Source organism: Carcharhinus amblyrhynchos, unplaced genomic scaffold (genome assembly GCF_965287045.1).
Source record: "Carcharhinus amblyrhynchos unplaced genomic scaffold, sCarAmb.v2.hapA chromosome_162, whole genome shotgun sequence".
In the NCBI taxonomy this organism is placed as follows: Eukaryota; Metazoa; Chordata; class Chondrichthyes; order Carcharhiniformes; family Carcharhinidae; genus Carcharhinus; species Carcharhinus amblyrhynchos.
The window spans coordinates 129,445-156,436 of record NW_027649902.1 but is presented as its reverse complement, the minus strand read 5'-3'; the positions used below and the strand labels follow the sequence as shown (position 1 = coordinate 156,436).

The following is a 26,992-nucleotide window of genomic DNA, read 5'->3' as shown; positions in this document are numbered from 1 at the left end:
CTCTCTTGCTCTGTCTCTCTCTCTCCCTGTCTGTCTCTCTCGCTCTATCTCCCTTGCCTCTGTCGCTCTGTCTCTGTTGCTTTCTTTTTGTCTCTCTTGCTCTATTTCTCTCTTTCTGTTTTGTCTCCTTCTCGCCCACTTTCTCTCTCCCCCTCAGCCTATTTTCCTCTGTACCCTCCTCAATTGATGCTCTACGTCAATGTTTCTGTGTCTGTCCATCTTTGTCTACCTGTCTCTGTTTCTGTCTGCCTCTCTTTCTCTTTTTCCTCTCTGTCCGTTGCCCTTTCCCCCCCCGTTCTTCTTCCTTAACCCATCTTCTTTTCTGATCCCTCTCCCTTCCTCTCTACGTCTCCTGCTCTCTCTCTCCTTTCCCCTTTATTCTCTCTCTTCCTTTCCACTCACACCTCCGTCTCGCTCTCCCTCGCTCTCACTCTCCCATGCCTCTCCTTCCTTCTGCAGTTGGTCATTTTCCAGCTGATTTCATTCATTGTCTCTGTCCCTCTGAGTCAGGACTGTTTTTTATTGACGTGGAAACATTACAGGGTTACATTTACAGGAAATACAATCATGCAGGGTTTGTTGTGAGCAGCAATGATAGATCTCCAATGCCTGGAATTGTGATCCTATTAACTGCTATTCTGGGATATTTGGGGATCAGATTCTGAGAGTCTGAGTTTGGTTCCCTACACAAACTGCCAAACATTGGCTTTTGTTAAAGTTTAAGTTGATTTATTAGTGTCACAAGTTGCGTTAACACTGCAATGAGACGGCACAGTGGGTTAACACTGCTGCTTCACAGCGCCAGCGACCTGGGTTCGATTCCCGGCCTCGGGTCACTGTCTGTGCAGAGTTTGCACATTCTCCTCGTGTCCACTTTGGTAGGAATAATGGTAGGAAGGACTATTACTTACGTGGCGAAAAACTGCAGCAGGCGACGGTGCGGAGGGACCTCGGGGTCCTTGTGCATGAGTCGCAAAAACCCAGCTTGCAGGTGCAGCAGGTGGTCAGGAAGGCGAATGGGATGCTGGCCTTCATAGCGAGGGGGATTGAATATAAAAGTAGGGAGGTCTTGCTGCAGCTGTATAGGGCACTGGTGAGGCCGTAGCTGGAGTACTGTGTGCAGTTTTGGTCGCCGTACTTACGCAAGGATATTTTGGCCTTGGAGGGAGTGCAGAGGAGGTTTACTCGGCTGATGCCGGAGTTGAGGGGGTTGAGCTATGAGGAGAGGCTGAATAAATAGGCTTGTAATCGTTAGAGTTTAGAAGAATGAGGGGAGATCTCATTGAGACGTATAAGATGATGAATGGGATGGATAGGATAGAGGTGGAGAGACTCTTCCCGCTCAGAAAGGACAGTCGGACTAGAGGGCACAGCCTCAAGATAAAGGGGGGGGCGGTTTAGAACGGAGTTGAGGAGGAACTTCTTCACTCAAAGGGTGGTGAATCTCTGGAATTCTCTGCCCGTTGAAGTGGTGGAGGCTGCCTCGCTCAATATTTTTAAGACGCGTGTTGATAGGTTTTTGATAAGCGAGGGGATTAAGGGTTATGGGGAGAGGGCGGGAAAGTGGAACTGAGCCACGACAGATCAGCCATGATTTTATTGAATGGCGGGGCAGGCTCGAGGGGCTAGATGGCCCTTCTCCTGCTCCTATTTCTTATGTTCTTATGTTCCCTCCGGTTTCGTCCCACAGTCCAAAGATATGCAGGCTAGGTGGATTGGCCATGCTAAAATTGACCGTAGACGCATAGGTTAGAGAGGATTAGTGGGTAAAATATGTACGCACTGGGGGTAGAGCCTGAGTGGGATTGTGGTCGGTGCAGACTCGATGGGCCGAAGGGCCTCTTTCTGTACCGTAGGGTTTCTATGATTCTGCGAGCACTACAATGAGGTTACTGTGAAATTCCCCTAGTCGCCACACTCCTGTTTGGGTTACGCTGAGGGAGAATTTGCCAGCACCCTTTTCGGACTATCCCAGGAAACCGGAGCACCCGGAGGAATCCCACACAGACACGGGTTGGGGGGGAGAACATGCAGACTCCACACAGCCAATGACCCAAGCCGGGAATCGAACTCGCATCCCTAGAGATGTGAGGCAGCAGTGCTAACCCACTGTGCAGTCTATTATTAGTGTTACATGTATTGGGATACGGTGAAAAGTATTGTTTCTTGTGCCCTATACAAACAAAGCATACCATTCATAGAGTACATAGGGGAGAAGGAAAAGGAGAGGGTGCAGAATGTAGTGTTACAGTCACAGCGAGGGTGTCGAAAAAGATCAACTTAATATTTAATTTGATTTATTATTGTCACGTGTACCGGGATACAGTGAAAAGTATTGTTTCTTGCGCGCTATGCAGACAAAGCATACCGTTCATAGAGAAGGAAAGGGGAGGGTGTGGAATGTAGAGTTACAGCCACAGAGAGGGTGTGGAGAAAGATCAGCTTAATATTTGATTTGATTTATTATTGTCACGTGTATCGGGATACAGTGAAAAGTATTGTTTCTTGCGTGCTATACAGACAAAGCATACCGTTCATAGAGAAGGAAAGGAGGGGGTGCGGAATGCAGTGTTACAGTCACAGCGAGGGTGTAGAGAAAGATCAGTTTAATAGTTGATTTGATTTATTATTGTCACATGTACTGGGATACAGTGAAAAGTATTGTTTCTTGCGCGCTATACGGGCAAAGCATACCGTTCATAGAGTACATAGGGGAGAAGGAAAGGAGAGGGTGCAGAATGAAGTATTACAGTCACAGCGAGGGTGTAGAGAAAGATCAACTTAGTGCAAGGAAGCTCCATACAAAAGTCTGATGGCAGCGGGGAAGAAGCCCCTCGAGCCTGCCCCGCCATTCAATAAGATCACGGCTGATCTGATAGTGGCTCAGTTTCCACTTTCCCGCTTTCTCCCCATAACCCTTAATTCCCCTTGTCTATCAGAAACTGAGGCTGGGGCTGGGTTCACAACCCTTTGTAGTGTCTAGGACAGAGTAGGAGCCCATACCAAGCTGTGATACAACTGAGATAGAGTGCTTTCTATGGGGCATCTGTAAAAATTGGTGAGGTAGAGGGCAGGGGTGAGGGGGTGTGTGTCTTGGTGGGGCAGTGGAGGGATGGGGAAGGGGGTGCTGGAAGGGGGAAGGTGGGGGGGTGGTGGCGAATGGATCCTGGTGTTTGGCAGCGCTGAGTAAGTCCGTCGGAAACTTCACAGGAAACAGCTAATTAGGTACGTTTGATTTGAAAACACATTATGCTGGCAAATTGGATAAATAATAACCGTGTCTGCATAACTAATTGCACTGATATTAACACATCAAAGGCTGAAGTCTTCATTCTCTGTAAATGGACTCTGTAGATGCGGCTCAAATAAGCAAATTAGCTAAATGAAGGCAGAGACTTCACATTTTCCAAATTACTTAACAAAGCGTTCAAACCCACAAATTCTCTCAGCAAAAAAAAAGCATCTGTTTAAGTGCGTACAAAAAGGCTACTGAATAAGTTTAAGAGTGGTGTGCATGTGCTGGCGTTGGACTGGGGTAAACACAATAAAAAGTCTGACAACACCAGGTTTTAGTCCAACCGATTTATTTGACAGTAAACTCACTAGCTTTCGAGGGGTTTCCCTCTTCTTCAGGCGAATGGAGAGTCCTGAACTCCCGGGTTGGCAGGATGAGAAGAGACTAAGTGGGTTAGGATTATATTCACTGGAGTTCGGAGAAGCGAGAGGGGGATCTCATGGAAACTTATAAAGTTCTAGCAGGGTTAGACAGTTTTCGTTTCTTTACTCGTGTTACAAGTCGGCTTACATTAACAGTGCAGTGAAGTTACTGTGAAAATCCCCCAGTCGCCACACTCTGGCGCCTGTTTGGGTTACGCTGAGGGAGAATTTAGCACTGAACCAGCGCGTCTTTTGGACTGTGGGAGGAACCCGGAGGAAACCCACGCAGACACAGGGGAGAGCGTGCAGACTCCGCATAGACAGTGACCCGAGCTGGGAATCGAACCCACGTCCCTGGCGCTGTGAGGTAGCAGTGCTAATCCACTGTGCCGCCGTGCCAGATTCAGAAAGAAATGTTCCCTTTTTTTGGGGGGGGGTTGGTGTCCAGAACTAGGAGCCGGGCATCACGGTGGCACAGTGGGTTAGCACTGCTGCCTCACAGCGCCAGGGACCCGGGTTCGATTCCCGCCTTGGGTCACTGTCTTGCAGAGTCTGCACGTTCTCCCCATGTCTGCGTGGGTTTCCTCCGGTGTTCTGGTTCACTCCTACAGTCCAAAGATGTGCAGGTTAGGTGGATTGGCCATGCTAAATTGCCCCTTAGTGTCCAAAGATGTGTAGGTTAGGTGTACTGGCCATGCTAAATTGCCCCTTAGTGTCCAAATATGTGCAGGTTAGGTGGATTGGCCATGCTAAATTGCCCCTTAGTGTCCAAAGATGTGCAGGTTAAGTGGATTGACCATGCTAAATTGCCCCTTAGTGTCCAAAGATGTGCAGGTTAAGTGGATTGGCCATGCTAATTTGTCCCTTAGTGTCCAAAGATGTGCAGGTTAAGTGGATTGACCATGCTAAATTGCCCCTTAGTGTCCAAAGATGTGCAGGTTAAGTGGATTGGCCATGCTAAATTGTCCCTTAGTGTCCAAACGTGTGCAGGTTAGGTGGACTGGCCATGCTAAATTGTCCCTTAGTGTCCAAAGATGTGCAGGTTAGGTGGATTGGCCATGCTAAATTGCCCCTTAGTGTCCAAAGATGTGCAGGTTAGGTGGACTGGCCATGCTAAATTGTCCCTTAGTGTCCAAAGATGTGCAGGTTAGGTGGATTGGCCATGCTAAATTGCCCCTTAGTGTCAGGAGGACTAGCGAGGGTAAATGGCTTATGAGGACATGGCCTGAGTGGGATTGTGGTCGGTCCAGATGTAATGGGATTGCTCTTTAGGATTCTATGATTCTATACTTTTCATGTAAACCTACTTGAGACACTCATAAACAAGCTTCAAAAGATTCCACCTCTCAAGATTTTCTTTGGTCGCATTAAAATGCTGGGAGTGTTTCTAGACTGATCTTGGACTCGATTCTCAGACAGTGGGACGCAGAGGCAGAAGACGCTGGCTTTATTGGTATTGATTCAACTCGGGGAGGGAGGAAGAGTTGCCTGGAGCCAAGACGAGGAGGGACAAACAGCAGCCAAGGAACAGGAGTAGATAATCACCCAGCCAAGGAACAGGAGTAGATAATCACCCAGCAGGGTCCAAGCTAGCCATCCAAAATCAACCTCGCAGCGAGGTCTAGGCAAACAAACACAGCTCAGACAGCAAAAAAAAAAGTACCGCCCGTGGAGGAAAACCTGAAATCAAAAGACTTCAGCAGCGTCAGTGCCGAGGGACTCAGGATTTAAATTCAGGATCAATGGCCATTCCAACGCAACTGGGTTAGCCCGGAGAGTAGCCCAGTTAGCGATGAAAGCAGGCCAACATTGAGTCCCGTTCATGGAATCAGAGAACCCCTCCGTTGCACAAGAAGGCCATTCGGCCCATCAAGCCTGCACCAACCACAATCCCCACCCAACCCCTATCCCGGTACTTACCCTGTTTTTGCCCCCCCCCTCAGACTGAGGGGTGATTTAGCATGGCCAATATGCAGATCAAAGAACAACCCAGCGCGGGAAACAGGCCCTTCGGCCCAACGAGCCCGCACTGCCATCTTAACAAAGCATTTTCCTACACCTACCTTGCCCCTTGTGTATGCTAATGGTACCCCTATTGTAACCAGATTCAGGGGAGAATAGTGTAGGGTCAATTTGGTACACCAATCAGCCTAAAAGCACATCTTTGGGGTGTGGGAGGAAACTGGAGCACCTGGAGGAAACCCACGCAACCACAGGGAGAATGCGCAAACTCCCACTGACACCGCCCCAAATCCATGTATCTGCACAGCTAGCAGTGATAGTCACTGAGCTGTTGTGCCCATCTGCTGGTCAGATGTGCGGGTTAGGTGGATTGGCCATGCTAAACTGCTCCTTTGTGTCCAAAGATGTGCAGGTTAGGTGGATTGGCCATGCTAAATTGCCCCTTAGTGTCCAAAGATGTTTAGGTTAGGTGGATTGGCCATGTTAAATTGCCCCTTAGTGTTCAAAGATGTTTAGGTTGGGTGGATTGACCACGCTAAATTGCCTCTTAGTGTCCAAAGATGTTCAGTTTAGGTGGATTGGCCATGCCAAATTGCCCCTTTGTGTCCAAAGATGTGCAGGTTAGGTGGATTGGCCATGCTAAATTGCCCCTTAGTGTCCAAAGATGTGCAGGTTAGGTGGATTGGCCATGCTAAATTGCCCCTTAGTGTCCAAAGATGTTTAGGTTGGGTGGATTGACCACGCTAAATTGCCTCTTAGTGTCCAAAGATGTTCAGTTTAGGTGGATTGGCCATGCTAAATTGCCCCTTAGTGTCCAAAGATGAGTAGGTTAGGTGGATTGGCCATGCTAAATTGCCCCTTAGTGTCCAAAGATGTGCCAGTTATGTGGATTGGCCATTGTAAATGTGTGAGTTTACAGGGATAGGTCAGGGGAGAGGTCCTGGGTAAAGTACTCTATTAGAGATTTAGTGCAAACTAGATGGGCCTAAAACACTGCCTTCTGCACCGTGGGGATCCTATGAGTCTAGCCCTTGCAGCTTTGCATGCCTCAATCATTGTCATCCCCTCAGCCTTCCCTGTCCCTCGGCAAACCACCCCAACCTCCCCTGCCTGGCCGCCGCAACTTTCCAGAGCTGGCAACATTCTCGTGAACCTCCTCCGCGCTCCCTCCCCGAGCAACGACCTCCGCCCTGTAACGCGGCGAACTGAGCTGCGCACAGCTGCCTCCGGTTGCGGCCTCACCTGTCCTTTAGAGGTCCCCCTCTTCTCCGTGGAGGGTGCTCCCTCACTTGTCCCGTTCTCCCTTGGCCCCTTTCAGCCAAACTTAAACCTACAAGGTCAAAGTCTGTAACTCATGGTTGGACCCCGGTGCCTCAGAAGCTTTCAAAAATCAAACAAAGGGCTAACTAATTCCTCAGTTTCATTTCAACAGGATTAATACAGTTTTAATGGCCTGTTCTTGTATTACAACCTGGAATCCTTGTAAATGAGAGTGAAAGTATTGCTGAATAATTCTCCCGGACTCGCCTGCGTTTAGCAGATAAAGCGCAGACGGACTGAAGCGAATAAAGCTAGAGGACTGCTCTCGTTCCTTCGCGAAGAGAACAAATTCTGTTAACATTATCATTGTGGCGTTGACATTATTAGGAGTAGTGTTTGACTTTTGGCGTGAAAGATGTTCACCGTTATCAGACAAGACCAAACCATTCCTCAAGAGACCTCAGGAGATTTACAGTAATGAGGCTTATCTTGAACGCGAGGCCAGTGCCAGAACCGGTTAGTTTCTCGGAGAATGCCGGTCGTCCGGGTGGTAAATGTCCGAAGACCTTGTAATTTCAGGTCTGAGTTCCCTCTAACTTTGCGGTGGCTTTCGGCCATCGCCACTCAACCTGTCTTCCACCGGTAACCAACTAGAAATAAGGTGGAGCTCATTCCTTCAACTTTTAATTGTTGTTGGAGATCGACAGAAAAAACATATTTTCACATGAAGAATTTTTAAACTTGGAAACTAGAAGCAGGACTAGGCCATTCGGCCCATCGAGCCTGCTCCGCCATTCATTTTGATCGTGGCTGGTCATTGAATTCAATATCCTGATGTTCCCCCCCTCCCCCAATTTTCTTCCATCCCTTTAGCCCCAAGAGTGATAGAGAGAGACCCTACAGTGGAGGAAGAGGCCATTCGGCCCATTGAGTCTGCACTGGAAACAATTCCACCCATCCCCTACCCCTGTCACCCCTCCCCCATATATTTACCTCACTAATCCCTCTAGTCTACGCATCCTGGGACACAAATAAAGATATCTAACTTCTTCCTGAAATCTCACAACGTTTTGGCCTCAACTACTTTCTGTGGGAGTGAATTCCACCGCTCTCTGGGTGAAGAAATTTCTCCTCACCTCAGTCCTAAAAGCTTTACCCCTTATCCTCAAACTGTGACCCCCTGGACTTCCCCCATCATTCTGCGCTATGGTAGCACAGTGGGTTAGCACTGCTGCTTCACAGCTCCAGGGTCCTGGGTTCGGTTCCCGGCTCGGGTCACTGTCTGTGCGGAGTTGGCACATTCTCCTCGTGTCTGCGTGGGTTTCCTCCGGGTGCTCCGGTTTCCTCCCACAGTCCAAAAATGTGCGGGTTAGGTTGATTGCCCCTTAGTGTCCAGGGATGCGTAGGTTAGAGGGATTAGTGGGTATAATATGTAGGGATATGGGGGTAGGGCCTGGGTGGGATTGTGTTTGGTGCAGACTCGATGGGCCGAAGGGCCTCTTTCTGCACTGTAGGGTTTCTATGATCTAGACTAGCTAGGCTAAATGCATGAGATTATGGGGATTGGGCATGGGTGGGATTGTGGTTGATGCAGACTGGATGGGCTGAATGGCCTCCTTCAGCACTGTAGGATTCTAAGATTCATTGGGGAACATTCTTTCTGAATCTACCCTGTCTAACCCTGTTAGAATTTTATAAGTTTCTATGAGATCCCCTCTCACTCTTCTAAACTCCAGTGAATATAATCCTAATCCATTTAGTCTCTCCTCATATGACAGACCTGCCATCCCAGGAATCAGCCTGGTAACCCTTCGCTGCGCTCCCTCTATAACAAGGAACATCCTTCCTCAGATAAGGAGACCAAAACTGCACCCAATACTCCAGGTGTGGTCTCACCAACGCCCTGTACAATTGCAGCAAAACATTCCTATCCCAAAACTCAAAACTCAGGTTAGGCAGATTGGCCATGCTAAATTGCCTCTTAGTGTCCAAAGATCTGCAAATTAGGTGGATTGGCCATGCTGAATTGCCCCTTAGTGTCCAAAGATGCGCAGGTTAGGTGGATTGGCCATGCGAAATTGCCCCTTAGTGTCCAAAGATGTGCAGGTTAGGTAGATTGGCCATGCTAAATTGCCCCTTAGTGTCCAAAGATGTGTAGGTTAGGGTGGATTGGCCATGCTAAATTGCCCCTTAGTGTCCAAAGATGTGCAGGTTACGTGGATTGGCCATGCGAAATTGCCCCTTAGTGTCCAAAGATGTGTAGGTTAGGGTGGATTGGCCATGCTAAATTGCCCCTTAGTGTCCAAAGATGTGCAGGTTACGTGGATTGGCCATGCGAAATTGCCCCTTAATGTCCAAAGATGTGCAGGTTAGGTGGATTGGCCATGCTAAATTGTCCGTTAGCGTCCAAAGATGTGCAGGTTACGTGGATTGGCCATGCTAAATGTGCGGGGTTGCTGAGGCGGGGAAGTGTCAGGGTTTGATAATGCACTTTTGGAGAGTAGGTGCACACTCGATGGGCCCAATGGCCTCCTTCTGCACTGTAGGGATTCTGCGGTTGAGGATTTGTTGCCTGCAAAGACTCCCCCACCCCCCCCCCCGACCTTCCTAACCCCTGCCGAGATCCACTCCCCCCCCGGGATCCACTCCCTCAAAGTGGATTCCTTAGCTTCAGCTGAGTGGCAGGGGAGATGACAGACTTACACCGCGTGGCTTATCAGCTGCCTAAACCAAAAGGACTCTGAAGCTGGCTGGGCAGTAAGAATTCGGCAGGTCAATAAAGCTCTCAAGGCTCTCGTAAGTAAACAGGGCATACCTTGTTTCAATTCAAAGGCACTTGGAAAGAACCCATCAGGAAACAACTCCCAGGGGCCGATTAAAGAGAAAAACATGCCACATCTTATCAGGCCTCCCCGGGAAGCTCTGTGAAAGCAGTGGCCCACGAACAGCGCTCGATCACTCATACAGAGCGACAGCGGGGGGACTGAAAATGTCACTGAGTTAGTACGTGAATACTCAGGGGATCTGGGTTCCAATCCGATTCTGGTCGCTGATGGAGTGGAAATACAATTATTTCTGTTTAAGAGCTGGAACCGAAAGCCACAGTGGGTTAGCACTGCCGCCTCGCAGCGCCAGGGACCTGGGTTCCTACCTCGGGTCACTGTCTGTGTGGAGTTTGCATATCTACCCCCACCCCACTCACTCCAACCATTTCTCTGGGAGCTCCAGTTTCTTATAGTCCAAAGATGTGCGGGTTGGGTGGATTGGCCGTGCTAAATTGTCCCTTATTGTCCAAAGATGTGCAGGTTAGGGGGGATTGGCCATGCTAAATTGCCCCTTAGTGTCCAGAGATGTGCGGGTTAGGTGGATTGGCCATGCTAAATTGCCCCTTAGTGCCCAAAGATGTGCAGGTTAGGTGGATTGGTCATGCTAAATTGCCCCTTAGTGTCCAAAGATGTGTAGGTTAGGGGGGATTGGCCATGCTAAATTGCCCCTGAGTGTCCAAAGATGTGCGGGTTAGGTGGATTGGCCATGCTAAATTGCCCCTTAGTGCCCAAAGATGTGCAGGTTAGGTGGATTGGTCATGCTAAATTGCCCCTTAGTGTCCAAAGATGTGTGGGTTAGGGTGGATTGGCCATGCTAAATTACCCCTTACTGTCCAAAGATGTGCAGGTTAGGTGGATTGGCCATGCTAAATTGCCCTTTAGTATCCAAAAATATGTAGGTTAGGTGGATTGGTCATGCTAAGTTGCCCCTTAGTGTCCAAAGATGTGTGGGTTAGGTGGATTGGCCATGCTAAATTGCCCCTTAATGTCCAAAAATGTGCAGATTTGTTGGATTGGCCATGCTAAATTGCCCCTTACTGTCCAAAGATGTGCAGGTTAGGGGGATTGGCCATGCTAAATTGTCCCTTAGTGTCCAAAGATGTGCAGGTTAGGGGGATTGGCCATGCTAAATTGCCCCTTACTGTCCAAAGATGTGCAGGTTAGGTGGATTGGCCATGCTAAATTGTCCCTTAGTGTCCAAAGATGTGAGGGTTAAGTTGATCGCTAAGTTGCCCCTTTGTGTCAGGAGGAATAGTGGGATAAATACGTGGGTTTTGGGGTATAGGGCCTGAATGGCCCTGTTAGATATCGCTGTTGGGGCTGAAACGATGGAGGGATACGGTGGGGGAAGGCGGGAATCAGGATATTGAACGCAGTGATCACAACGAAAGGCGGAGCAGGCCTGCTCCTGGCTCCTAGCCTGCGTGGGGCCGCCGCAGGGCTCGATGGGCCGAGTGGCCTCCTTCCGCACTGTCGGGGATCCTTTGCGGCGAGGGGAGCGGGGTCAGACTGAGCCGTTTGAGGGCGCGGTGGAACAGGTGGCGAGACAGGAGGAACGGTTCGGGAGGAAGGCACGCGGAGAGAATGATGATGAAGAGGGGGGGAGGCGGACGGAGAAATTCTGCGGCCGTCAAACCATTTGTGCGCCAGCTCGTCAGGAGTGGGAAAAAAATAACTTGAGTATAATGAGGGATTTTCTCCCTGTCCCCGCACAGCTGTCGATGGTTCGGAAAGAGAGGCCTGTAATCCATCAGGAGCCTGAGCGCTTCACTGTGAGAAAGAGAGAGGCCTACCCTTCAGTGTCAATATTAGCTTTTCCACTGATGTGGACTGTTAATTGATCTCCTTTCATTCATTCCCTCGCATGCTAATTTTGAAGGCCATTGTTCCTGCAGAGTAGAGGTACGTAGAACGTAGAACACTACAGCACAAACAGGCCCTTCAGCCCACAAGTTGCACCAATCACATCTACACCTACCAACCATAGAACTATCTGTAACTCCCAATCCGATTAGAACATAAGAACATAAGAAATAGGAGCAGGAGTAGGGCCATCTAGCCCTTCGAGCCTGCCCCGCCATTCAATAAGATCATGGCCGATCTGTCGTGGCTCAGTTCCACATTCCCGCCCTCTCCCCATAACCCTTAATCCCCTCTCTTATCAAAAACCCACCAACCCGCGTCTTAAAAATATTTAGCGAGGCAGCCTCCACCACTTCAACGGGCAGAGAATTCCAGAGATTCACCACCCTTTGAGTGAAGAAGTTCCTCCTCAACTCCGTTCTAAACCCCTTTATCTTGAGGCTGTGCCCCCTAGTCCTACTATCCTTTCTGAGCGGGAAGAGTCTCTCCACCTCTATCCTATCCATCCCTTTCATCATCTTATACGTCTCAATGAGATCTCCCCTCATTCTTCTAAACTCTAACGAGTACAAGCCTAGTTTATTCAGCCTCTCCTCATAGCTCAACCCCCTCAACTCCGGTATCAGCCTAGTAAACCTCCTCTGCACTCCCTCCAAGGCCAAAATATCCTTGCGTAAGTATGGCGCCCAAAACTGCACACAGTACTCCAGCTGCGGCCTCACCAATGCCCTATTAGATCCCATGTACTCATCCAGAAGTCTTTTAAAAGACCCCAGCGAGTTCGCCTCCACCACCACCGACGGCAGCCGATTCCACCCCCTCACCACCCTCTGAGTGAAAAACTTACCCCTGACATCTCCTCTGTACCTGCTCCCCAGCACCTTAAACCTGTGTCCCTCTCGTAGCGACCATTTCAGCCCTGGGAAATAGCCTCCGAGAATCCACCCTGTCTATTCCTCTCAACATTTTATAAACCTCTATCAGGTAGAGAGATTCTTTCCACTTAGAAAGGATAGCAGGACTCCAGGGCACAGCCTCAAAATAGTGGTTGGGGGGGGCTGAGGGTCAGTTTAGATCGGAGTTGAGGAGGAACTTCTTCACTCAAAGGGTGGTGAATCTCTGGAATTCTCTGCCCGTTGAAGTGGTGGAGGCTGCCTCGCTGAATATATTTAAGTCACGGGTAGATAGGTTTCTGATAGACAGGGGAGAAAGCGGGAAAGTGGAACTGATCCACTTCAGATCAGCCATGATCTTATTGAATGGCGGGGCAGGCTCGAAGGGCTAGATGGCCCTACTCCTGCTCCTATTTCTTATGTTCTTGTGAACAGACGCCAGAGTGTGGCGACTCAGGGATTTTCACAGTAACTTCATTGCGGTGTTAATGTCAGCCGACTTGTGACACCGATAAATAAACTTTAAAATTGTGAAAAATGGCGGCAAGAGACACACAGCTATACCACATCCAGTTATCCTGCAACTGTACAGGGCACTGGTGAGGCCGCAGCTGGAGTACTGTGTGCAGTTTTGGTCGCCGCACTTACGCAAGGATATTTTGGCCTTGGAGGGAGTGCAGAGGGGGTTCACCAGGCTGATACCGGAGATTGGGGGGGTTAGATTATGAGCAGAGATTGAGTAGATTGGGTCTGTACTCGTTGGAGTTTAGTAGGATGATGGGGGGAATCTTATAGAGACATATAAGGTAATGAAGGGGATGGATAGGATAGAGGTTGAGAGATTCTTCCTGCTCAAAAAAGACAGTAGGACTAGGGGGCACAGTCTCAAGATAAAGGGGGGGCGGTTTAGAACGGAGTTGAGGAGGAACTTCTTCACTCAAAGGGTGGTGAATCTCTGGAATTCTCTGCCCGTTGAAGTGGTGGAGGCTGCCTCGCTCAATATATTGAAGTCACGGGTAGATAGGTTTCTGATAGACAGGGGAATTAAGGGGAGAAAGCGGGAAAGTGGAACTGATCCACTATCAGATCAGCCATGATCTTATTGAATGGCGGGGCAGGCTCGAAGGGCTAGATGGCCCTACTCCTGCTCCTATTTCTTATGTTCTTATGTAATACTTTCTCCCCCCTCCCCGCCCTGCCCCGAATGACAGAATGATTTACATTATCCACGATGGCAAGCGAGGGAGAAAAAAAAAGCCCAACCTTCTCTTCCCTTCCTTAAACGAGGCAACCTTGGCGAGCGCTGTGCGCGCATCCTGATGCCCGAGCTGCCCTGGAATTCACGTCTGGGCGCGCAGGATACTCCACGGGGTTCAGGGTCACACGGGAGCGTGTGGTCCTCTGTCTGTCCAAGTGCGCCAGGCCTGGAGGAGGCACCGATCCTGACTGCTGGTCGACTTACCGTTCAGCAACAGAGAAAAACATAGAAGGGAGGAGCACGAGCAGGCCATTTGGCCCTTCTAGCCTGCCTCCCCCTGACATCACCATCGTGGCAGATCGTCCAACTCAATAGCCTAATCCTGCTTTCTCCCCATAACCTTTGATCCCGTTCACTAAATTGCTGCTTAGTGTCCAAAGATGTGCAGGTTAGGTGGATTGGCCATGCTAAATTGTCCCTTAGTGTCCAAAGATGTGCTGGTTAGGTGGATTGGCCATGATAAATTGCCCCTTAGTGTCCAAAGATGTGTAGGTTAGGGTGGATTGGCCATGCTAAATTGTCCCTTAGTGTCCAAAGATGTGTAGGTTAGGTGGATTGGCCATGCTAAATTGTCCCTTAGTGTCCAAAGATGTGTAGGTTAGGGTGGATTGGCCATGCTAAATTGTCCCTTAGTGTCCAAAGATGTGTAGGTTAGGGTGGATTGGCCATGCTAAATTGTCCCTTAGTGTCCAAAGATGTGTACGTTAGGTGGATTGGCCATGCTAAATTACCCCTTAGTGTCCAAAGATGTGTAGGTTAGGTGGATTGGCCATGCTAAATTGTCCCTTAGTGTCCAAAGATGTGCTGGTTAGGTGGATTGGCCATGCTAGATTGCTGCTTAGTGTCCAAAGATGTGTAGGTTAGGTGGTTTGGCCATGCTAAATTGCCTCTTAGTGTCCAAAGATGTAGAGGTTAGGTGGATTGGCCATGCTAAATTGCCCCTTAGTGTCCAAAGATGTGTGGGTTAGGTGGTTTGGCCATGCTAAATTGTCCCTTAGTGTCCAAAGATGTTCAGGTTAGGTGGATTGGCCATGCTAAATTGCCCCTTAGTGTCCGAAGATGTGTAGGTTAGGTGGATTGACCATGCTACATTCTCTCTCAGTGTCCCTGAACAGGCGTCAGAATGTGGCGACTCAGGGATTTTCACAGTAACTTCATTGCAGTGTTGATGTAAGCCGAAATGTGACACGAATAAATAAATTTCAGACGAGCCGTTTTGCGTGCCAAAGCTCCTCATCGTTTCGATTCTCAATTCCAGAGTTTTATTATCGAATTGAAATTCCACTGTCTGCCGTGGCGGGATTCGAACCCCAGAACATTGGTCGGGTTTCTGGATTAGTAGGCTGGCGATCATACCACGAGGCCATCGCCTCGCCTCAGGGCCTGCAGGGGGACTGCTCACCCAGGTTTGCAGGCTGTACTGTCTCACGTCTCTCCTTTAAATTCCTATCCCTCCAGAACCGAACCTGATTACTTAATTTCATTGTTCTTTTGCCCTTATTAATCGTGCTGCTGCTTTGAAAGATTCGATTACCAAAACCCCCAGATCCCCTTGCTCCTCTACCCCATTCAAATTCTTTATTATCTGAGCAGTTGTCTGACCTTCTCGCTTTTCCCTCTCAGGATACTTCATCACACACACACACACACACACACACACACACACACATCTATATTGAAACTCAATTGCCCAATTACTGGCCTATTCTCCAAGTTTATTAACAATGCATCGTATTTTGTCGCAGTCCTCCACTGCACTGTTTCCTCATTCGCTGACAGTGCAGCAGGGCTCCTTGATAAATTGCCCCTTAGCATCCAAAGACGTGTAGGTTAGGTAGATTGGCCATGCTAAATTGCCCCTTAGTGTCCAAAGATGTGTAGGTTAGGTAGATTGGCCATGCTAAATTGCCCCTTAGTGTCCAAAGATGTGCAGGTTAGGTGGATTGGCCATGCTAAATTGCCCCTTAGTGTCCAAAGATACGCAGGTTAGGTGGATTGGCCATGCGAAATTGCCCCTTAGTGTCCAAAGATGCGTAGGTTAGGTAGATTGGCAATGCTAAATTGCCCCTTAGTGTCCAAAGATGCGCAGGTTAGGTGGATTGGCCATGCTAAATTGCCCCTTAGTATCCAAAGATGCGAAGGTTAGGTGGATTGGCCATGCTAAATTGCCCCTTAGTGTCCAAAGATGTGCAGGTTAGGTGGATTGGCCATGCTAAATTGCCCCTTAGTATCCAAAGATGTGTAGGTTAGGTGGATTGGCCGTGCTAAATTGCCCCTTAGTGTCCAAAGATGTGCAGGTTAGGTGGATTGGCCATGCTAAATTGCCCCTTAGTATCCAAAGATGTGTAGGTTAGGTGGATTGGCCGTGCTAAATTGCCCCTTAGTGTCCAAAGATGTGCAGGTTAGGTGGATTGGCCATGTTAAATTGCCCCTTAGTGTCCAAAGATGTGCAGGTTAGGTAGATTGGCCATGGTAAGTTGCCCCTTAGTGTCCAAAGATGTGCAGGTTCGGTGGATTGGCCATGCTAAATTGCCCCTTAGTATCCAAAGATGTGCAGGTTAGGTAGATTGGCCATGCTAAATTGCCCCTTAGTGTCCAAAGATGTGCAGGTTAGGTGGATTGGCCATGCTAAATTGTCCCTTAGTGTCCAAAGATGTGCAGGTTAGGTGGATTGGCCTTGCTAAATTGCCCCTTAGTGTCCAAAGATGTGCAGGTTAGGTGGATTGGCCATGCTAAATTGTCCCTTAGTATCCAAAGATGTGCAGGTTAGGTGGATTGGCCATGCTAAATTGTCCCTTAGTGTCCAAAGATGTGCAGGTTAGGTGGGATTAGTGGTAAATGCGTGCGGGTTACCGGGATAGGGCGAGATGTGGGCCTGAATAAGATGTTGTGTCGGAGAGTCAGTGCCGACGTGATGGGCCGAATGGCTTCCTCTTGCCCTTAAGGGATTCTCTGAATGGCCAAGGAGTTTGGTCAAAGCAGTGCTTTGACCAATCAGCACCCTTTTCTCCCGTCGCCCGGATTGGCGTGCCCCTTTGAAATTTGGCATTCTTGCCCTTGTCCTGATGAGCGCGAGGCGGAAAGTTTCAGCAACGTTCAAACAGAATGGGGTGAGATGAAGCAAAGAAGTGGGGGAGGTTTAGGTGGAGCGTAGAGCTCTGGCATGTGTATCCAAGGAGCCTTCCAGACTAAGGCACCCATTTGAAAAGTACAGGCTGCCAAACAGCCAAACAACCCAATTAATATTTAAATAACCCATCTGCTTTACTGATAAAGAGCTACCAGTCAAAAACATATCTCAACAAGGTTGGCAACAGCACCAAATGTGCGGCAACATTATCTTCTTGGCCTGAAGCTAATTTTTGAATCATAGAATCCCCACAGCGCAGACAGAGGCCATTCAGCCCATCGAGTCTGCACAGACTCTCCGACTCTTACCCAGACCCTCTCCCCTTTCTCTGTCCACCCACACATTTAGCATGGCCAATCCACCTAACCTGTACATTTTCGGACCCTAAGGGGCAATTTCGCATGGCCAATCCACCTAACTTGCACATCTTTGGGCGCTAAGGGGCAATTTAGCATGGACAATCCACCTAACTTGCACATCTTTGGACACTAAGGGGCAATTTAGCATGGCCAATCCACTTAACCTGCACATCTTTGGACACTAAGGGGCAATTTAGCATGGCCAATCCACCTAACCTGCACATCTTTGGACACTAAGGGGCAATTTAGCATGGCCAATCCACCCTAACCTACACATCTTTCGACTGTGGGAGGAAACCCATGCAGAAATGGACAGAACATGCAAACTCAAGGCCCCTTCACTCACCTGAGGAAGGAGCAGCGTTCCAAAAGCTCAGGCTACCAAATAAACCTGTTGGACTTGAGCCTGGTGTTGTGAGACTTCTTACTGTGCCCACCCCAGTCCAACGCTGGCATCTCCACCTCAGTCTGAGAAGTGGGGGTAGACCATTTGGAACAGAGATGACGGAGACATTTCTTCACCCAAAGAGTGTTGAGCCTGTGGAATTCATTACCACGGGAAGTGGGATTCATAGAATCCTACACTGCAGAAGGAAGCCATTCGGCCCATTGAGTCTGCACCAACCCACCCAGTTCCTATCCCCATGCGCTCACCCTAGCTAGTCCGTTACACTAAGGGGCCATTTCGCATGGCCAATCCACCTAACCTATACATCTTTGGACTGTGATGCCAAAACATTGAATGTATTCAAGAGGCGGATGGATGTAGCACTTGGGGGCGAACGGGGTCAAAGGTTATGGGGAGAAAGCAAGGCGAGGCTATTGAGTTGGACGATCAGCCATGACGGTGATGAGGGCGAAGGGCCAAATGGCCTCCTCCTGCTCCGATCTTTGAAGGTTAAAGTTACAGTTTATTTACTAGTCAGAAGTTACTTGCAACACTGCAATGAAGTTATGGTGAAAATCCCCCAGTCGCCACATTCTGGCGCCTGTTCGGGTTCACCGAGGGGGAATTTCGCACGGCCAATTCACCTAACCCGCACATCACCTAACCCGCACTGTGCTACCGTGCGCGTCTGGGTGGCACAGCGGGTTAGCACTGCTGCTTCACACTTCCAGGGACCTGGGTTCGAGTCCCGGCTCGGGTCACTGTCTGTGTGGAGTTTGAACTCTCCATTCACCTGACGAAGAGGCAGTCCCCTCGAAAGCTTGTGAGTATATCATCAAATAAATAGGTTGGACTAAAACCTGGTGTTGTCAGACTTTTTACTATGTGGAGTTTGCACATTCTCCCCGTGTCTGCGTGGGTTTCCTCCGGGTGCTCCGGTTTCCTCCCACCGACCAAAGATGTGCCGGTTAGTTGAATTGGCCGTGCTAAGAAATTGCCCCTTAGTGTCCAGGGATGTGTAGGTTAGAGGGATTAGTGGGTATAATATGTCGGGATGTCGGGGTAGGGCCTGGGTGGGATTGTGGCCAGTGCAGACCCGATGGGCCGAATGGCCTCTTTCTGCTCTGTAGGGGTGCTATGATTCCTGTGATCTTTGGACTGTGGGTGGAAACCCACGCAGACACGAGGAGAACGTGCAGACTCCGCACAGACAGTGACCTGAGCCGGGAATCGAACCCGGGGTCCCTGGCGCTGAGAGGCAGCAGCGCTAACCCACTGCGCCGCCATGGTAAGGTAGCTTTGCACTCTTACTGCTGTCGTACGCCTCTTGGCAGGGTTGGAGCGGTGGGGGGGGTGTTATATTTAGCAGGCCGTTGAGAGATTACTCAGGGACATAGTGCGCGCCAGTCCTTCGAGTCTTCACTGGGGCGAGGTTTGAGACGAGGGACCTACCTCAAGGTCTGGAGGAGCGGAAAAAAAGAAAGAGTTATTGAAGAAAGTGAAAAAATCATTAAATGACAAAAATCTATACGCCGCTGTGCCTGCTCAAAGCCTGGGGAACTGCATGAAGCGAGAGTCGGAGGAAGGAAAGCAGATTTTTCTCTCCTCCGAATCAATGGAGATGTTTTCAATCGTGTCACATCCCATGAAGAATAAATACTTGCTGCGCAGAGAAAGCACTCGAGCGCTGACCTTGACGATGTGAATGCCATCTCGCACCAAGGAGCTTCAAATCGCAGGGCTGCGGGACGCGAGGAACCCTGACTGCGCAGCGGGACTCTGAGGGAGGCGGCTGGGACGCGCAGGTCCGCGGCCAGCATCTCTCCCGGGGCAGCCGCTCGCCTGGAGCGACGTGCACGTAGAGTTGGAGAATCACCACAGGCCATTCGGCCCATCGAGTCTGACCCCACCGCACCCAACCCAGCCCTATTCCCGCACGTGACACACTTGCCCTGCTCATCCATGGTCAATTTAGCATGGCCAATCCATCTAACCTGCACATCTTTGGACACTAAGGGACAATTTAGCACGGCCAATCCACCTAACCTGCACATCTTTGGACACTAAGGGACAATTTAGCATGGCCAATCCACCTAACCTGCACATCTTTGGACACTAAGGGGCGATTTAGCATGGCCAATCCACCTAACCTGCACATCTTTGGACACTAAGGGGCGATTTAGCATGGCCAATCCACCTAACCTGCACATCTTTCGACAGTCAGGGGCAATTTAGCATGGCCAATCCACCTAACCTGCACATCTTTCGACAGTCAGGGGCAATTTAGCATGGCCAATCCACCTAACCTGCACATCTTTCGACAGTCAGGGGCAATTTAGCATGGCCAGTCCACCTAACCAGCACATCTTTGGACACTAAGGGACAATTTAGCATGGCCAATCCACCTAACCTGCGCATCTTTGGACACTAAGGGGCGATTTAGAATGGCCAATCCATCTAACCTGCACACCTTTGGACACTAAGGGGCAATTTAGCATGGCCAATCCACCTAACCTGCACATCTTTGGATATTAAAGGGCAATTTAGCATGGCCAATCCACCTAACCTGCACATCTTTGGACACTAAGGGACAATTTAGCATGGCAAATCCACCTAACCCGCACATCTTTGGACACTAAGGGACAATTTAGCATGGCCAATCCACCTAACCTGCACATCTTTCGGGCTGTGGGAGGAAACCTACGCGGACTCCGCACAGACAGTGAACTGAAGCCGGAATTGAACCGGCTCCGTGAGGCAGCTGTGCTCAGCATTGCGCCACCGTGGCTCCAAGGACAGGAAGCGGGACAAAACCTGGGCTTCCTGTGGCTCGTCGGGACGTGACGAGACAGAAATGATCTTCATTTCAACACTGATTACCTTTCCTTTAATTACACCTCCCAGAACCTTTCATCAAAATTAAGTCACTTCAGGGGAATGACTATAATTATACGTGTAAATGGATCTGTGGAACAGGTATTTATCTCCCATCTGATTGCGCACTGCAAACTGTTCGATTAATTCACAAGAAAGAGACGATCAAAGAATCCTACAGTGCAGAAGAAGGCCATTCGGCCCATCGAGTCTGCACCGATCACAATCCCACCCAGTCCCTATCCCCATAACCTCATACATTTACCCTCACTAGCTCCCCTGACACTAAGGGACAATTTACCATGGCCAATCCACCTAACCTACACATCTTTGGACACTAAGAGACAATTTAGCATGGCCAATCCCCCTAACCTGCACATCTTTAGGTACTAAGGGACAATTTAGCATGGCCCATCCACCTAACCTGCACATCTTTGGACACTAAGAGACAATTTAGCATGGCCAATCCCCCTAACCTGCACATCTTTAGGTACTAAGGGACAATTTAGCACGGCCAATCCACCTAACCTGCACATCTTTGGACACTAAGGGGCAATTTAGAATGGCCAATCCACCTAACCTGCACATCTTTGGACACTGAGGGACAATTTAGCATGGCCAATCCACCTAACCTGCGCATCTGTGGACACTAAGGGGCAATTTAGCATGGCCAATCCACCTAACCTGAACATCTTTGGACACTAAGGGGCAATTTAGCATGGCCAATCCACCTAACCTGCACATCTTTGGACACTAAGGGGCAATTTAGCATGGTCAATCCACCTAACCTGCACATCTTTGGACACTGAGGGACAATTTAGCATGGCCAATCCACCTAACCTGCGCATCTGTGGACACTAAGGGGCAATTTAGCATGGCCAATCCACCTAACCTGAACATCTTTGGACACTAAGGGGCAATTTAGCATGGCCAATCCACCTAACCTGCACATCTTTGGACACTAAGGGGCAATTTAGCATGGTCAATCCACCTAACCCGTGCATCTTTGGACTGTGGGAGGAAACAGGAGCACCTGGAGGAAACCCACGCAGACACTGGGAGGAGAAGTGCGGACTCCACACAGACAGTGACCCGAGCCGGGAATCGAACCTGGCACTGTGAGGCAGCAGAGCTCACCACTGTGTCACCATGCTGCCAAAGATGTGCAGGTTAGGTGGATTGGCCATGCTAAATTGCCCCTTAGTGTCCGAAAGATGTGCAGGTCAGGTGGATTGGCCATGCTAAATTGTCCCTTTAGTGTCAGGGGAACTAGCTAGGGTAAATGCGTGGGGTTATGGGGATAGTATATGGGATTGTGGTTGGTCAGAGTTGATGGACCAGATGGCCTCCATCTGCATTGTAGGGTTCTCTGGTTCTCCCAACAGGCGTAGGACAAAGGGAAGGAATCTGCTATCTGCTTATGATAAGAGACATGCAAACAGGCGCTGGAAACTAGGGGAATTTCACAGTAACTTCATTGCAGTGTTAATGTAAGCCTACTTGTGACACTAATATATTGAAACCTAATGTAGAAATCCTGGATCATGCTCTGGGAGGACTGGGCTCGAGTCCCACCACGTCAGATGGTGAAATTTGGATTCAGTACAAATCTGGAATGACTGATGATCACGAAAATATTGTCAATTGTGGGAAAAACCCATCCAGTTCCCTTTAGGGAAGGAAATCTGCCATCCTTACTTGGTCTGGATGTGTAGGTTAGAGGGATTAGTGGGGTAAATGCGTGGGGTTATGGGACAGGGCCTGGGCTGGGATTGTTGTCAGTGTAGACTCGATGGGCCGAATGGCACTGCAGCGTTCCCATAATTCTCTCATTTTCCTTGCACGGAGGGTTTGGAAAGTCTGCAGAGGGATCTGGATAGGCTGAGCGAGTGGGCGAGGACCTGGCAGATGGAGTACAATGTTAGCAAGTGTGAGGTTATCCACTTTGGCAGGAATAATAGTAGGAGGGATTATTATTTAAAGGGGGAAAAGCTGCAGCATGCTACAGTGCAGAGGGACCTGGGCGTCCTTGTGCACGAGTCACAAAAACCCAGCCTGCAGGTGCAGCAGGTGGTCAGGAAGGCGAATGGGATACTGGTCTTTATAGCGAGGGGGATAGAATATAAAAGCAGGGAGGTCTTGCTGCGGCTGTACAGGGCACTGGTGAGGCCGCAGCTGGAGTACTGCGTGCAGTTTTGGTCGCCGCACTTGCACAAGGATATATTGGCCTTGGAGGGAGTGCAGAGGAGGTTCACTGGGCTGCCTTATGAAGATAGGTTGAGGGAGCTCGATCTTTTTCCCTGGAGAGACGAAGGTTGAGAGGTGACCTGATAGAGGTTTATAAGATGTTGAGAGGAATAGATAGGGTGGATTCTCAGAGGCTATTTCCCAGGGCTGAAATGGTCACTACGAGAGGACACAGGTTTAAGGTGCTGGGGAGCGGGTACAGAGGAAATGTCAGGGGGTAAGTTTTTCCACTCAGAGGGTGGTGGGCGAGTGGAATCGGCTGCCGTCGGTGGTGGTGATGGAGGCAAATTCGATAGGGTCTTTCTGGATGAGTACATGGAACTTAATAGAATGGAGAGTTACAGGTAAGCCTAGTCGGTAGGGATATCATCGGCGCAACTTGTGGGCTGAAGGGCCTGTTTATGCTGTAGTTTTTCTGTGTTCTAAAAAAAAGAATTTGAAAATCGAATTAGAGGGAAATTTGGCTGCACAGTCATGGGTGTATAAGGAGTAGGGGACTGAGAACACAGCTCCCTGTTCTCCCTGAGAAGACTTAGCTCCCTGAAAGTTGGTACCCAGGTTGATAACGTTGTTAAGAAGGCGTACGGTGTGTTAGCTTTTATTGGTAGAGGGATTGAATTTCGGAGCCGTGAGGTCATGTTACAACTGTACAAAACTCTGGTGCGGCCGCACTTGGAGTATTGCGTACAGTTCTGGTCGCCGCATTATAAGAAGGATGTGGAGGCATTGGAAAGGGTGCAGAGGAGGTTTACCAGGATGTTGCCTGGTATGGAGGGAAGGTCTTATGAGGAAAGGCTGAGGGACTTGAGGTTGTTTTCGTTAGAGAGAAGAAGGTTGAGAGGTGACCTGATTGAGACATACAAGATGACCAGAGGGTGGACAGTGAGAGCCTTTTTCCTCGGATGGTGATGGCTAACACGAGGGGACACAGCTTTAAATTGAGGGGTGGTAATTATAGGACGGATGTCAGAGGTAGGTTCTTGACTCAGAGGGTAGTAAGGGCGTGGAATGCCCTGCCTGCAGCAGTTGTGGACTCGCCAACTTTTAAGGGCATTCGAATGGTCAGTGGATAGGCATATGGATAACATTGGAATAGTTTAGGTTAGAGGGTCATTAGATTGGTTCCACTGGTCGGCGCAACATCGAGGTTCTATGTTCCACAGTAGGGTGTTGAGGATGAAGGTGGAGGAGGCGTCAGTACCTATCCTTACTGATTGTGGGTTCGGGGGCCTAGAGCCCAGTCACAGAGGGAAGAGCCGAGCCAGATGCGGGCAAATTGGGATGAGCTTTGTGGAGACTGCACATTCTCCTCGTGTCTGCGTGGGTTTCCTCCGGTTTCCTCCCACAGTTCAAAGATGTGCGGGTTAGGTTGATTGGCCATGCTAAGAAATTGCCCCTTAGTGTCCAGAGATGTGAAGGTTAGAGGGATTAGTGGGGAGGTAGGGCCTGGGTGGGATTGTGTTCGGTGCAGACTCGATGGGCCGAAGGGCCTCTTTCTGCCCTGTAGGGATTCTTGGCCTGTTGTCCTTACTTCTCGAGCTGTGCTGACCTCAGGCGCCCTTCCGGTGGCCGGCCCCCCGCTGACCCTCCGTCTCTCGTTCCTTTCCTCAGTGTCGACCTGGTGCACGCCCAGATACACGTGACAGAGGGCAAGAGCTTAGCCGAACTCGGCCTCAAGCAGGAGACGATCCGCATCAACGGCAGCGCCATCCAGTGCCGCGTGACCACGGAGGACCCTGCCCGCGGCTTCCAGCCGGACACTGGCCGCATTGAGGTACCGGCGGGGTGGGGGGAGGGGGGGCTCGACACTCCTTCTCGATGTGACGGGAGCTCAACCACTTCTCGGGAATGTTCTGACTGTTCTTAGCTTGACTACTGTGCTACGGTGCAGAGGGACCTGGGCGTCCTTGTGCACGAGTCGCAAAAACCCAGCCTGCAGGTGCAGCAGGTGATCAAGAAGGCGAATGGGATGCTGGCCTTTATAGCGAGGGGGATTGAATATAAAAGTAGGGAGGTCTTGCTGCAACTGTACAGGGCACTGGTGAGGCCGCAGCTGGAGTACTGTGTGCAGTTTTGGTCGCCGCACTTACGCAAGGATATTTTGGCCTTGGAGGGAGTACAGAGGAGGTTCACTAGGCTGATACCGGAGATGAGGGGGTTGAGCTATGAGGAGAGACTAAATAGACTGGGTCTGTACTCGTTGGAGTTTAGAAGGATGAGGGGGGATCTTATAGAGACGTATAAGATAATGAAGGGGATGGATAGGGTAGAGGTAGAGAGATTCTTCCCGCTTAGAAAGGACAGCAGGATTAGAGGGCACAGCCTCAAGATAAGGGGGGGGGTGCAGTTTAGATCAGAGTTGAGGAGGAACTTCTTCACTCAAAGGGTGGTGAATCTCTGGAATTCTCTGCCCGTTGAAGTGGTGGAGGCTGCCTCGCTGAATATATTTAAGTCACGGGTAGATAGGTTTCTGATAGACAGGGGAATTAAGGGGAGAAAGCGGGAAAGTGGAACTGATCCACTTCAGATCAGCCATGATCTTATTGAATGGTGGGGCAGGCTCGAGGGGCTAGATGGCCTACTCCTGCTCCTATTTCTTATGACTCGCTGGATGGGAACTTGAGGGATTGGGAAGTGAAGGGGTGGAGATGGAGGGTTGCTTAGGAAACACAACCCAAGGTTCATCTTCATGGACTTCAGATGGGGAAATGACATCAGGCCAGGCGTGAAGACAGCTTGACTTTGGACCCCATCGCTTAGGAGATGGATGCATTCGGTGAAAGTTGCCCTCAGTTTGAAAAAAGGCACGCAAGCCACATCAGATAGGATTCGAGCCAGTTATTTTCTCCTCGTTCAGTTCTGTTTCACGACATGTTTACTTGCTGGCAGAATTGGGCGGCACGGTGGCACACTGGTTCGCACTGCTGCTTCACAGCGCCAGGGACCCGGGTTCAATTCCGGCCTCGGGTGCCTCGAGTGTGGAGTTTGCACGTTCTCCCTGTGTCTGCGTGGGTTTCCTCCGGGTGCTCCGGTTTCCTCCCACAGTCCAAAGGTGTGCGGGTTAGGTGGATTGGCCATGATAAATTGCCCCTTAGTGTCCAAAGATGTGTAGACTAGGTGGATTGGCCATGCTAAATTGCCCCTTAGTGTCCAAAGATGTGTAGGTTAGGTGGATTGGCCATGCTAAATTGCCCCTTAGTGTCCAAAGATGTGTAGGTTAGGTGGATTGGCCATGCTAAATTGCCCCTTAGTGTCCAAAGATGTGTAGGTTAGGTGGATTGACCATGCTAAATTGCCTCTTAGTGTCCAAAGATGTGCAGGTTAGGTGGATTGACCATGCTAAATTGCCTCTTAGTGTCCAAAGAAGTGCAGGTTAGGTGGATTGGCCATGCTAAATTGCCTCTTAGTGTCCAAAGATGTGCAGGTTAGGTGGATTGGCCATGCTAAATTGCCTCTTAGTGTCCAAAGATGTGTAGGTTAGGTGGATTGGCCATGTTAAATTGCCCCTTAGTGTCCAAAGATGTGTAGATTAGGTGGATTGGCCATGCTAAATTGTCCCTTAGTGTCCAAAGACGTGTCGGTTAGGTGGATTGGCCATGCTAAATTGCCCCTTAGTGTCCAAAGATGTGCAGGTTAGGTGGATTGGCCATGCTAAATTGTCCCTTAGTGTCCAAAGATGTGCAGGTTAGGCGGATTGGCCATGCTAATTTGCCCCTCAGGTCCAATAAATGTGTAGGTTAGGTGGATTGGCCATGCTAAATTTTCCCTTAGTGTCTAAAAAGTGTGGGTTAGGTGGATTGGTCATGCAGAATTGCCCCTTAGTGTCCAAAGATGTGCAGGATGGCAGATTAGCCATGGGAAATAGGTGGAGTTACGATGATAGGATGGGGTGGTGAGTTTGGTAAGACTCTGCTGGAGAGCCGGTACGGACTGGATGGGCAGAATGGCCTCTTCTGCAGTACCGGGACTCCGTGATATTCTGTGATCTTCCGGCTTGTGGGTTCGAGCGGGACAGACGGGCTGGAATTTTCCCTGTCCTTCAGGCGGACCAGGATTCTCCAGTCCCGCCACAGTGAACTAAGATGCCTGCGGCTGAGCGCCAAACTCCACCCCCCCCCCCCCCCCCCCCCCCCCCCCGGTGTTTGCTTGCAACCGCGGCGGGGCGCCGGAGAACTCCGGCTGATCGGAGACCGGGAACCCCTGCGCGCGCACGTGTCCGATTTAATTCTTTCGAAGTGTCAACCTGAAGCCCGGGAGTTTGCGGAGTGCTGGTTGG

The 26,992-nt window shown here is 49.9% G+C and overlaps 1 protein-coding gene across 1 annotated transcript in view; it reads left to right on the top strand.

Annotated features, from left to right (window-relative positions):
• Positions 1-26,992, top strand: part of LOC145338752 (pyruvate carboxylase, mitochondrial-like) — a 247,177-nt gene that overhangs the window by 157,419 nt on the left and 62,766 nt on the right. Inside the window, exon 10 of the mRNA XM_080183141.1 lies at positions 24,328-24,490. Within this exon, the coding sequence (XP_080039267.1) occupies positions 24,328-24,490 (163 nt within the window). The remainder of the gene's footprint in view (positions 1-24,327; positions 24,491-26,992) is intronic.